At 37.6% G+C, this 14,236-nt stretch overlaps 2 protein-coding genes and 1 long non-coding RNA gene across 7 annotated transcripts in view; 1 reads left to right on the top strand and 2 right to left on the bottom strand.

Annotated features, from left to right (window-relative positions):
• LOC134226211 (uncharacterized) overlaps positions 1-14,236 on the bottom strand; it is a 182,884-nt gene that overhangs the window by 49,600 nt on the left and 119,048 nt on the right. The window lies entirely within an intron of this gene.
• On the bottom strand, positions 4,326-7,392 carry LOC134223369 (defensin-A-like). The gene is made up of 3 exons (XM_062702508.1): positions 7,246-7,392; positions 4,613-4,666; positions 4,326-4,540 (listed from the first exon to the last, which is right to left on the bottom strand). The coding sequence occupies exons 1-3, from the start codon at positions 7,307-7,309 to the stop codon at positions 4,359-4,361; spliced, it is 300 nt and encodes a 99-aa protein (XP_062558492.1). The 5' UTR covers positions 7,310-7,392; the 3' UTR covers positions 4,326-4,358.
• LOC134223368 (uncharacterized) lies at positions 8,261-9,133 on the top strand. 2 transcript variants are annotated; one of them, XR_009982547.1, is made up of 3 exons: positions 8,349-8,363; positions 8,576-8,854; positions 8,917-9,133. It is a non-coding gene; the product is annotated as an uncharacterized LOC134223368 (long non-coding RNA). The 2 variants fall into 2 exon arrangements; XR_009982546.1 differs by having other exon boundaries at positions 8,261-8,854.

The following is a 14,236-nucleotide window of genomic DNA, read 5'->3' as shown; positions in this document are numbered from 1 at the left end:
GATTACCGTATTTTTAATATATCTCACCCTCGCATTTCCCTTCTTCTCTCACTAAAAAAAAAAGAGAAAAAAAAATTATCCCATATTTTAAATCAAATTCGGATACAAATAATTCAATCTTACGTTTAATACGGTTTTCCAATCCGATAAATACTCAAATCCAATGTATGAACCCGAGATGCAAGTCCAATATTCCTATTTTATGAACAAAGTCTTAATCTCAATCCAACATTGGAACGTTTTCATAATAGAATTCCAAAATCCAACATTCATATAAAATATTCAAGATTTTTCTTCAATCTCTCCATCGTCAATGGCTCTGCATTGCAACTGGTTGTTGGTCTACTTTTTACGTGTTCTATAGCATTTCTACAGTAAATTATTTAAATTTTTGTTTATGCCTGCCTATTTTATATTCATATCCAATTTTCATAACTAATATTCTAATCCAAGTCAATCTTTTAAATATCAATCTTTGAAATCTTATAATATAAGGTTCAAAGTGCTCGCGTTTTCGGGGGCACACCACTCGATACGGAGGCGGCGGACAACTGTCATTTTTGTTGATTCAGCTTTGCTGCGTGAAAAAATAAAAATGACAGTTGTGCGTTGCTTCCGTATCGAGTGGTGTGCCCCCGAAAACGCGAGCACTTTGAAACTTGGATTCTGTCAGGAGTGACCTTGACTCGTTTAAATCAAACCGATGAGAAACAAGTAACTTATTTAACCTTTTCAGGGCTGTTCGGCCACATTGAAAGTTGATGTAAACTTCGTAACTTCTCTCCACGAACAGCCTAGATAGCCGTATGGTGTCGGCAGCTGGTTATTTGGCTAAGAGAAATATTACGGATTGCCTGTTCTAGTGGTAAGAGTCCACCATACAGGTGACCCCTAATTCTCGGTGTGATGCGGCTTTATGCTTACCGTGCCTACGAATGAATGGTTAGTGGGGTCTAATAAGAATCTAACAGTATTTAGGCCCTCTTCATTACATCCCCACACCGGGACAGAGCCGCCTCGCAGCTTAGTGTTCATTAAGCACTTCCACAGTTATTAACTGCGAGGTTTCTAAGCCAAGTTACTATTTTTGCATTCATATATCATGAGGCTAGCACGATGATACTTTTATGCCCAGGGAAGTCGAGACAATTTCCAATCCGAAAATTGCCTAGAACGGCACCGGGAATCGAACCCAGCCACCCTCAGCATGTTCGTGTTTTGTAGCCGCGCGTCTTACCGCACGGCTAAGGAGGGCCCACAATGGGATTATGAATATGTGTTTTACTTAGTTTTTCAACAAATTGTCACCTATATGGATTCGCATTATGCGTTTTTCACAGTGTACTCTGTGTTTTTTCTTTGACGTTCACCTTCGGCTACTCTTGTTAAATCTCAACTTTAGGAGTAATAAGGATAGGGTTATGAATATGTTTTTACTTAGTTTTTCAACAAATTGTTACCTACATGGACTCGCATTATGCATTTTTCACAGTGCATTCTGTGTTTCGTTTTTGTCGTTTGTCCATTGTTACGTCCTCAGTGGTTTTATGACACCTCTCTTTGGTCCCTAGTTGAATGCGTGTGAGCCTACATAATTGGCTTTCCTATAAATAATATATCATATGTATTCGCATTGTGTGACTTATATAGATTTTATGCTTCGCGTTTCATTGCGTTTTACAAAATGCATCGTATGTATGTATTATTGAATGTATTACCCTTCTCCAGTTCCATTCTCTTTACCAACTTTTCCAACATTCGACGTCACAAGCCAAATCTGATCTGATCACATATCGAAACCGATGAGAAAACAAATCATTCATGCTGGTACTTTTTTGTTATAACTTTATTAAGGAGACTTTCAGCCCAAGGCTGGCTCGTCTCGTAGGAAATAATGCTGGTGCTCTTCCAGAGTGCCTACTAGTTTTCAAGTCGAAAATATTGAGAAACAACACATTTTTTTCAATCTAGCGCTCTACCAGAGTGCCTTCGACATCACAAACCAAAACCGATGAGCAAAACATTAAATCCGACGCTCTTCCAGAGTGTCTTCGTCATCACAAGCCGAAACCGATGAGAAAATCACCCAATCCGACGCTCTTCCAGAGCGTTTTCGACATTACAAGTCGAAACCGATGAGAAAACAAATAATTTATTCCGGCGCTCTTCCCTTCGACATCACAAGTCGGAACCGAAGAAAAAGTGTCCCAATCACGCCCACAGGATACTTACAAAGCAATTATTTCCAACCAGGAACAACCTGGCAGGATCGCCAAATGTGAGGCCTAATTCTGCTGAACGACCTATCCGTTGGTTTGATCGCTTGTGTGCTGTCTTATCCCGGGTAGAAGCCGTGATATTGATAACAAAAAATGATACTAACTTGTTTGATTATAAATGTTGATAAAAATAACAAGAGATAATAACAAAAAAAATGCACCCAAATACCATAAAAACATCAGGTTTTGCTAAGTGCCCCCACCCTCTGCATATATTCTGTATTCCGTAGCGCAAATGCAATCGCAAAAAAAAATTTTTTTTTAAATGGATTTTGTTTCTTGATCTAGGTACTGTGGGATTTTTGGCATAAATACATGACCAAAGAAATAAAAACTATAGTTTTTCTGTAGGACTATTTTTAAACTATCAAAATTCTAAAGAAATGCCAAGGAGAAAGGAATTCGGTTCAACACGCAACCACTTCACTTTGAATAAAATTCAATTACAGGTATACCTCGATTATATGGACTTTTTCGATGCAAAAAAGTCCATATAATCGAATTTTCCATATAATCGAAGCAATTTTTTTTTTCTCGAAGTTTGTGTTACACGATGAAATAAGTCTTAAAAGTTGAAAGAAAATATCCATATATTGCCTTACAGTCTAATCCGCATGTTTGGGCTCATTTTATGATAACTCAGTAGATTATGATTTTCTATAAGAACGTAACTTTTTTCCAGCCGCTAGTTTCTAAGATTACGTTAGTAATGAAGACTTTGCCCAGCTCAATGTGAGCACACTAATATACTTATTCACGAATTCTAACTACAGTGCCTTCCTGTTTCAGCAAACACTGAGTGGTCGAGAAAGGTATATGTTAGATTCAAAAACTGGCTTTATATAGAAGGACTGACACTTGTCCTCTTTTGATTTGATCGCAGCAAAACCGATGGAGAATTTTGTCCTATTGTCTCCTATTGAAAATTGGCCGGATTGGACTATGGGCTCAGAAGATATGGCCAAAATGCATTTGTTTATGCAAAAATCGCGTAGAAACAGTCTCACACTTATCTTTAAAAGATCTCCTTGCAACAAGTTGCTCACATTACACAGCATGAACGAGTTTGCATGAGCGTTTCAGGATCACGCTTTGCTGAACGGTTTAGCAGCAATTGATTTAAGAACTGCTAACAAGAACATTCTAAAGATATTCAATTTCTTTTCCTACAGTTGAGCGTCAGTATAATCCTTAAGCCTTGTGCTGAACAGATGTATATATTTTGTACAAATGTATAAAATACCAGGATATTCGACAACATTTATTTAAACTTAAAGACTGCTCGAAGAGTTTTCAGTTTTTTACATTCAAATAATTATCAAGTTCGTCCAGAAGAAATAATGCCAGGTTTGAAAACCATTTGGAATTTTATGTATCACATATTGAGATAAACTCTTTCAGTTTCGTGGATATGCCTAAAAAATCAGTCTCAGTGGGTCCGATTTGCTGGATGTTAATGCATCATCCGTCCTTCTATACTTATTTCCATGCACCAAAAGCAGAAAAAGGTTGAAAGAAAAGATCTAACAGCTAAATATGACAATCTCATATTATCACTTGCTCCGCTTACTGTCAGTCTGACAATTCACTTCACGTTTTCGTATGGCAGAGATTACCAAAAATACGCATTATTTTTCACAACCTATTTGTAAGGACGTGGCCGTGGCTGTTGCAGTTTAAAGAATTGTATATTTATCATTATATACAATGAAATTTTCCAACGCGAAAATGGTAAATCAATCAAGTCAATCGAACATATGACTCATAGTGCATCTCTATATATAACATCACAACATGCCTTACGGGCCTTTATTTGCCCCAATGTACCATAATAAATATAGAATTAATGTAAAATATGACTTACAATATTCAACATCTTTTTAAAACCCCAAAAAACAAAAACAAAATTGAGTGAAAAAAAATGTCCATATAATCGAGGTAAAAGTCCATATAATCGAAGTCCATATAATCGAGGGTCCATATAATCGAGGGTCCATATAATCGAGGTAAACCTGTATTTATTTATTTATAATTTAATAGGAACATTTGAATTAACAGAAGTTGCTTATATTTCTGTTTTCAATTGCGGCAAACGCAAACCTTCTTGGAGTTGCAGTATCCTCCCCGATTACCACGAGCAATGCAATGAGCAGCGCACGCACTGTCGTTTACTCCGAACCCGCTCAATAGGTCGCATGTGGCTCGCTTGAGCCGGTAGTTCTCCACGGCAGCCGCATAAGATTCCTCTGGGAGTTCATCGACTGTTAAAATGATTAATTTTGATTATACATATAGGAAAAATATATTGGCTGTGGATAGACGATTATACATACACAGCGAATTAGCATAAAATTGGACTTCGTCCGCCAGCACCGGTTCCTGGGGGTCACTATGGGGGATCCCCATACAAGCGAGCGGTCAAAAATAAAATTGGACTTTTCAAGTGATTTTCCACTTTGCTTTAGCTGTGTATGGTCGAAATAGCATGAATATATAATTTCTAACCCCCCCCCCCCCCTTTAGGGATCGTCTATGAATTACGTAATATTTTTTTTCATAAATTCGATTAACGTGACAAAGCAATCCAATTTAGGAAGTTTAATTTTATATGTTTTCTTGAGGAGAAGGAAGGGGGTTGTACAAAAACTAAGTACAGCAATTTATGGACATCATGACCCCTCCCCTTCTCCATCCTCATTTGTGGACTGTCGTCTATATATTTTTGTATATTTTTTGCGGAAGGTAATCATTTTTGTGGGAAGAAAGTAACAAAACGCCTCCCCTACCAATAAATCTAATAACTTTTCATTGCTCTAAATCTGAAGTTGGCGGCGAGAGAACCGAATTAATGTTAAAGACATTAATTTCATGACATTCAGTGATATTTTTTTGTTCTTACTCTCATGCCTCACAATTTGTATTTAGAACAATCTGTTTGACAAAGTACTAGGTTCTGAAGGATCCTAAAGCATTAAATGTTAATCAAAGAATCAGAAGTCAAGAACGAGTAAAGTACGAGACACTGAAGACGTCCTAACAGGTCGAAATACGTATATGTAGAACTAATACGAGTTGGTGGAATAAAATGGAATTTTACTAAACTCGTCTTATGACAGTGAAAACATTCCACTAAAAAATAGTTAAACAATTTTCTTAAAGAATCAGAATTGGAAATAACTTTTGAAAAAGGGTATTAGCAAATTAGAAATCGCAATCCCATGACATTTGTACAAGTTATTCAAAAATAAATGAGAATAATATATTCTCAAAAATGTGAACATTCATTCATTCCACAATGCTCCATTGTTCCGAAAAGCAAATTTCTTTCAATTTGAATAACAACACTATTTAAATTATTTTTGATTTGTTTTCATGATTTCTACAAGTTATATATAGCATCATTCTTTTCTGTGTGAAGGTTTAAATCTTTAATGATATTTTCTTCAATTCCATCAACGATGGAAGATGACATGAATTCATCTAAAGTATCAGAGGATAAAGAACTTTTAAAAATCTTCAAATATTACAAAATTACGCATGGCATAAGAATAACTAAGTGAATTTTTTTTCCAATGTCTCCTCGTTATCCAAATCGAGCTTAAAATAGATCTGATTCATGTAAGGCACGAAGAAAAATGTCAACATTTGCCTCTCTTGATCATTTTCTTGCATTATGAGTTCTAAATTTCTTCTTTTTATATTGACTTTCCGCTGGTTGTTCAGCCAGTGAACCTCAAAGTGTAGATGAGTGAATAAATATTTCCCTACCTTTAGCCAGACATTCATGAACACTAGCAAGAATTTCATACTCTCCGTACTAACTAAGATATTGTTCGTCTTTACTTTTGCAATAAACATGTCGGGAATTATTGATTCCATGAGATTTATAAATATTTACATACTATGAAACCTCATATTTAGTTCTCCATCAGTAGCTAATGAATAGCTCAGAAAAATAGGTTTAGGGAAATGACTCAAACCACTCAAGCCCCAAACGCAATTCAGCGGAATGGCGACGGAACCAGTAAAATTTGACAGGAAATATATAAATTCCGTTACCGTTACCGTTGTGCTGCATTGTATTGGGGTTTTATTCATTCACTCCTTTGAAAAGTTAAAAAATTGTTATAAATAAAGTCGAAGTTATTACCAATACATGTATTTTGACCATACCCTTTGAGCCCATAGTTCAGTCTGGCCCATTTTCAATAGGAAACGATGGGACTAGATTTCCCGTCGAATGAAACTTGTTGCGAGAAAATCGTACACAAATAAGCGTCTAAATGGCGATTTGCGCACATACATACAGACGCGCATGCACACACATACAGACATCACCTCAATTCTTCGAGCTGAGTTAGTTGATATATACCACTACGGATCTCCGGGCCTTCTATCAAACATTCGTTTTGGAATGAGCATTAACCTTGGAGTACGAGAGAGGCAAAACACAGTAAAAAATAAATGAAAAAAAATCAAAGTGATTTAACTCTGTTAATTGCAAATACTGGCAAGAAATTATTTCGGGAAATTTTAGTCGAAGCTTCGTCCTTGATGTGCATCATAAAAGAACCCGGGGATTTCTGAGGAAAAAAGTTCTTCACTATCAAAGTTGAAAATAGCGTCGTTTTGGAAAAAATATTGTTTCCGCATTTTTTCATTTTTTTCACAATGTAACCATTAGTTTTTGCATACCATTTTAAAGCTTATACAATTACCTTTGTAATGATGTATTAACATATTTCAATAAATAGTTGAAAGTAAAATATTTTTTCAGGAAATTTGTTAACTTTTTTACCCATTTCTGACTTTGACACCTTATATCTTTGGAACTAGTGCACCTAGAGACTTCAAATTCAGAATTTCTCTTAATTAGAGTATTGACAATGGAGAGAAAATATTTTAAAATAATTCGGAAGACATGACATTTTCGATTAATGACCGCCCGAAATCCTATAGTGGGGGTAGGCCATGGTAGTGATGGTCATGGTGCACAAAGCGACGAAGCAAATTACAGTGAAGGACTGCATTATTGATATTTCTCTGTTTGGTGGAAAGAGAGCTTGCTATTGCTTGAACAAACTTGTAAGATTGTATGATGGGTTGATCAATGCGATCGATGTATTTATACTTAGGATGATGCGCTGAATGGGTTCTATCCATAAAGCGATGCCGTGTGAACCCCCGCACAGGAGCGCAAAAAAGGAAAGTGAAGTCATTTAGCATACAATAATGGATCTAGTTCATTTTCGCCGGGACACGTTCGGTGGATCACCGAAGCAATCCTGAGGCGTTGGTGATCCACAACTGCGAACGGTAGCACTGCACTGGTGGCATAATTGTTGTCTATGAACCCTTTCTCTAACAAAACAAAACTGGAAATATTGGGATCTATTGCCCAAAGTTTTTTTTTACATTTCTTATGAGATTTTCTTAATACATTGCAAAATGTGCGAGAAAGGCATTATTACCGCTAGGTACATCTATCTGTTTTTCATATTTCCTGCTAATAGGTATTGATTAATGTTGTTGTAGATTTCTAACAAACCGGAGTGGAAATTATAGATAGAGAACCATGGAATGACCAATACTAGAGAAAAAAGATATCGATAATTCACCATCTTTAAATATAATCGCGATCAGAAAGGTATAACCGAATAATAACACAATTATCAATGGTAGTTATTCATAATAATAAGAAAATTCAATGCGAAAATAAAAGAAACTACAAATATGTTCTTTCCAGTCGAATTCCCAATTATTTCCCAGTTCAAAGAAATTTTCGGGTCCTGATTTCTCCCGATTTTCCCAGTTCAGTTGTCACCATGATAATAGGAACTACATATAAATACTTTTATGTTCATGAATTGGATCCCAAACCATAGGTTCAATAAATAAAATCAGAAAAATGAGAGAAGTTATGTCATATAATTAGCAGTTATATGCTTAGAGCTGATTACATCGTCATTAGCTCACGCTTACAGCAGTAGTCTTTTCCGGTTCGCGTTCCAGGTACAATACGATTGATTAGACAACATCCCTGACGTGACGTTGTTTCTTGAGAGTGAATCCCAATGAAACAAGGTAGGATGAATGCAGTATTCCTGTTTAACTATGATTGTGTTTACTTCATAAACGTTACTGATTTATGGGGTACATGACAAACTATGCACCTGTTTTTCCGGTTAAATTGTCTGAAAGGTCTTAAAAGCTTTTTTACTGTATTAAACTTAAATGCCCCATCATATTCATTGTAATGTTAATTTTTTTCTAACTCTGATGTGCATTAACGATAGATATTTTCTATCGGATCATATCGGATAGGGTTTCCATTTAATTGTGTCCATTTACCCCATTCGTGATGATTCAAATCTCCCTTGGCGATCAATATAAGAGCGGACGAAGTCGTGCTGCAACGTCAGTACCCGATCTTCACCAAGCAACGACTAATTGCAGTTACAAAATGTATTCATTAAAATTAACATTTGTGTGGCTGCTAGTTTTATTAGCAACAATAGCATTATCACAAGGATTTCCACAACTAGAGCAAAGACGAAGAAGCGGAGACGACAATGGTAAGTTTGTTTTTCCCTCTAAAAGGTTATTTAGAGAAATAAGGTAAATATATCGTTTACAGTGAAATTACACGAGAAGCGTAGCTTCGATGTTCATCATGACCAGCAATGGCGACCGAAACGGGCCCTGTGTACTTCAAAACTTAGTAAGCTCGCAATACAACCCTGTTACTTCCATTGTCAAACGTTTGGCATGAATGGCGTTTGTAATGACGAGCGAAAGTGCAACTGCTTAGCATATTAAGTATACATTTAAAATACAACTTACAAAAAAATGTACATGCTTTTTATTCTTTTATTATCATAAGAACGAACGTCCCTAACTGTTATTAGTGCCTTTAATTTTTTGTATTATTCGTAATAGTAAAAAATGGCGCGAGCCATTGTGTAATAAATTATGTCCATAATAATCTCGACCTAACAATACATGGGAGAATTCAAGTTGTTGCGGAAACTCGAAAGGACACTGTTTTGTTAGTTGCCGGTAGAGCAGCTACAAAGCTGAAATTTTTATTAAAGTAAATTTAGTTGGGATTTACATTGAGTTTTATAGCCTTACATTTTCAGTGACTTCGAAATAAACAATATCGAGGTTATGTTTCCGGCGTTTACGTGCGCTAATTCCTAAATAATCAAATTAAACAGTTAAAATGAGATTCGCATATCAAACAGTTTATCTGCTCACCTAATGGAAACTAGTTGCTAATGATTATTTAAAAACAAGATAAATTAATTTTAGAAAGAAAATTACTTTTAAATAAATCGAATTCACGTATTGCGACAGCACGGCGCGATGGCAGACCAAAACGATTCTTCTTAATTCGCTTTTCGATCGAGGGAGTGGACACAAGCCTCACCATCAGTGTGCCCAGCGAATTCGGCAACACAAGTCTTCATGGTAACCACCAAGGAAATAAATTTCCTGCTGCCACTAGGAAAATAATTAACAAGCAATAGAGACATAGAAATTTGACATTCAATAACACATATGAAGTGAAATTAAATAATGAATTAAAAATGTACAAATCAGCGTAATGTAGCTTCATTATATATTTACGAAATTCTAAAATCCAGTTTTGGATTTAAACAAAAAATATTACATTTCTTATACCACATTGTGAGAAATTCTTCCAGGAACGTCCTCCAGAAATCCATTTACAGGATAATCCCACATAAATTACTCCACCAAAGACAAAATGCAGATCGCTTCGCAAGAAAACACGAATTGCAAAAAGTGCACCAGACCGGATGATGCCGAAATGGTCGGTTGTGATACATGCGACGCTTGGCAACACTACGGATGTGCAGGTGTGTCGGAATCGATCGCTGGTTCCAATCGATCATGGAAGTGCGATGGGTGTCGCCTGAAATCAATACCAGTAGCCGAGGCAGTAGGCAGTCCAAGTTCGACGGCTTCGGCGTACACCTCCGCTTCAAGCAAGAAGTCACGTCAAGCTCAACTTCGTATTGAATTATTGGAGCAGCAAAATGAGATCAGGTTGAGGAAATTAGAAGAAGAAGAGAAACACTTAAAAGAAAGGTTCGAACTACTTATGCAAATCGAAGAGGAGGAAGATGCTGCCAGCAGTAGAAGTAGAGTAAGTGCAAGGTCCAAGCGGGATAGATTGGAGGAATGGTTGGAAGCAGAAGTACCGGCAGCCTCGAAATGTTTGGAAAGAGAATTCGGCGATTTGGAGGTTATACACGATCAAAGCGGAAATTTCCGAAGGAGCATATAAGCAACCGCCGAAGAATTATGGATGACAGCACCTACACTTGAAACTCAGTCAGTTTCAAGATAGGTGAATAATCGAAACCCCTTCTTATCGCAAACTGTGTACCCATACCCATTTTAATGGGTAGTGGCGCTTTTTCAAGAAAATGGGTGAATTTTTCACGGTGGGAATAATATCAACAATAACATAGTACCCATTAATGGGTAAAGTCATCTAACCGTGCATGCATGATAGTTTGAGAGTACCTCCCGCCGAGCCTCCCGCTGCACATTTGCAGCAGAACCACTACTTTCTTTCGGAGAAATTCACCAGACCAGGTCCAGTAAATGAAAAAGGGCCAACCATGCCCATGAATACTCGTCAAACTATTGCTGACGACGTGCTTGTTTCTCCACGCCATGAACAACTTGGTATGCCCTTAACGTTTCCGAGAACGCGAGCAATACTTGAGTCAACGCAGGCAAAACCTCAGATACACTACCCGAATCCAGAACGCTGCGAGACAGAGTCAGTCGTGCTCGGACCAACAACAACTCAGCTTGCTGCTCGGCAAGTAATGGCACGGGACCTGCCCTTCTTCTCCGGCGACCCAGAAGACTGGCCAATATTTTACAGCAGCTTCAAAAACTCCACTGCAGTCTGTGGGTATAGCAACGCTGAGAATCTGGCCCGATTACAACGGTGTCTGCGAGGCAGTGCACTGGATTCAGTTCGAAGCCGACTCCTTCTACCTTCATCAGTTGCCAGCGTGATGGCAACACTTCGGATGCTGTTTGGAATGCCAGAGATTCTCATAAACTCTCTTCTACGACGGGTGCGATCGTCACCGGCACCCAAAGCTGACAAATTAAAGTCGATAGTCGACTTTGGATTAGCGGTTCAAAACCTGATCTACCACATGATTGTATCGGAACAGCAGAACCATCTGGCAAACCCATTACTACTCAACGAATTGGTTGAAAAATTACCAACACACTTTAAGTTACAGTGGAGTAGCTTCAAGCAGACACAGTTACACATTGATTTGAGGACATTCAATGCTTTCATATCGAATCTCGTCTGCTTGGCGTCGGACTTGCTGGTGAATTCCGAAGCATTTCTCGGTAACGCAAAAGCATCTCGCTCAGACAAGCACAAGGAGAAACTTTTCGTGCATAGTGAAGGGTCATTAAACGAAACGGAAAAAGAGCATCTTGCTATGCAGCAAATTCAAGACCGACCAGCAAAAGGCTGTAGCTACTGCGAGGAAGAAAGTCACCAGATTGCTGGTTGTCATTCGTTCGAAACTTTAACCATTGACGCCCGCTGGAAGTCCATCCGTAGTAAAAATCTATGCAGAACATGCCTGGTGCCACATCGGAAGTGGCCTTGCCGCTCTAAAAAGGAATGCGGAATAAATGGATGTCGATCGCGTCACCACCAACTATTACACACCCAGAATATCCATCAGTTGGAGCAAGTATTACCCCATGCAGGAGATGACGTTCAGGCTAATCAGAATCATCACCGTAGCCAGTCTGTCTCGATACCCGGGTAGAAGCCATGAACAGAATAACAAAACATTATATGGGTTTGATTGATATAAGAGATAAAAGAACAGGCAACAATATCAGAAATTTGCACTAAAATATCATTTGAATATCAAGATATGCTATGGATAAGAACAAACTAATGGCACATGATATTGATCACTTCTTACAAATAGCATAACTTGATCTCCTTATAATATTTTAGTGCAAAATATTGATATTGTCGTCTGATATTTTATCTCTTATATCAATCATATCAATATCTCATTTTGCTATCTTATCAACATTTGATATTAATGAGCTTTTTTCGTTTACTCGGGTATTCCGCTACATCCCGGTGAAACTGTTCAGTAACAACAGAGTAGTCCGTATTTTCGCCTTTCTGGACGAAGGGTCTAGCTCAACACTACTCGAAGGCCAAATAGCAGAAGAGCTGGGACTAGATGGGCCATCCGATTCATTGTGGCCAAGGATGTTGACGATCATTCAGTTTTTGCGTTCGATCATTTAGTAGTTTGTCAATAACACATTCCAGAAGCTGAATTTCAAAATATGTTGTATGGTGGACTTCTAGTGCGAAGGTTTTTCTACAACTCTGCCTAATGGTTCGTTGTTTGAATTCCACTAGTAACGGAGTTATAGCTATAGCTTCAGTAACTTAGACTAAATGATAACAAAATTCCAATCATTTAGTCTAAGTTACTGCAGCTAGCAATCTAACTCCGTTATTAGTTGAATTCTAATAACGAACCATTAGGCAAAGTTGTAGAAAAACCTTCGCACTAGAAGTCCACCATACAACATATTTTGAAATTCAGCTTCAGGAATGTGCTATTGACAAACTACTAAATGATCGAACGCAAAAACTGAATGATCGTTAACATCCTTGATTGTGGCTATCGTGGACAGGAAATATTTCCAGAGAAGAGAAAGGATCCAAGCGCATTAGTGTAACCATTGCCGGTGATAACCTGAAGCAAAAATACACAATCGATGACATTCAGACCGTCGACGAGCTAAATCTACCAAGACAGTCATTCGACTACAAGAACCTGGCTGTAGAGTTTCCATTTCCCGGCCATTTTCGTTGTCCCGGGATTCGGGATGAACTTGTACGTATATCCCGGGAAATCTCGGGATCCCGGGATTTTCGATGTTTCCTTGGAAAACTTATTTTTTATTTATAAACGATTTTATTCAATGTTCAGGGGTAAAGTTCATATTTTAGAAAGGCCAGAAAATACAGATTTCAAAAGTAAATTGTGTTCAACGTAATCGATTGCTGCGATAAAGATGAATCAACTCAATTATTATCGGAGTTCGATAATTGTACGAAAGTTAACTTGATAGGGGTCGACGCATATTACGTAAGCATTTTTATGGGTTTTTTGAGCCCCCTCCCCCCATGTAAGATTTTTTTCACACAATTTTTTTTTATTTGTATGGTGCGTAAGAAAATGACGGACCCCACCTCCCCCATATTTGCTTACGTCAGTGGCGTAGCCAGAAAATTGGTCTTGGGGGGTGGGGGTAGGCTAGGCTTCCGAAAAAAATTTGTTTCGAAAAAAAAAATCTTTTGAAAATGTTGTCTCTGAGCTGTCATGGCTACGCCACTGGCTTACGTAATATGTGTACAAACCCATAATTTAATGATAATGGGGTTAATAGATTACGCGATTAAAATTGGTATACGATTTTGACAGAAGCCGAGAATTGGACAAATAGAGATGAGTGACGTTTTGCGCTCGCACACTAATGTGCGATTCGGCATGTGTAAACAATCCTATTTGATTTTGCCGTGACAGCTGCTCGTGGTTGCAAACAAACTGAGTAAAAGTGTGAGTGAAATGCGCGTGTGCGTACACGGTCGCAGAAAGCTTAATTGAGTGGTACAGGGGAATCTAATATTTTTTGTGAAGGTGTTCTATTAATCTCCAATATTTTCATGTCTGTTCCTCTCTTATTTGTTTAATAATAAGATGATATTGATTGTGCATCACAAAGAACCTTGGCTGTGTATGCATGCCTGAGCCTACCAAATAAATGAATTTGGAAGAAGAATCATGTCTGATGGGAGGTATAAAAATATAATATAATATAATAATATAAAAATATGA

The sequence above is a fragment of the Armigeres subalbatus genome, chromosome 3, assembly GCF_024139115.2.
Source record: "Armigeres subalbatus isolate Guangzhou_Male chromosome 3, GZ_Asu_2, whole genome shotgun sequence".
Lineage (NCBI taxonomy): Eukaryota > Metazoa > Arthropoda > Insecta > Diptera > Culicidae > Armigeres > Armigeres subalbatus.
Note: the sequence above shows the minus strand (reverse complement) of the source record. Positions and strands in the feature narration are given on the sequence as shown.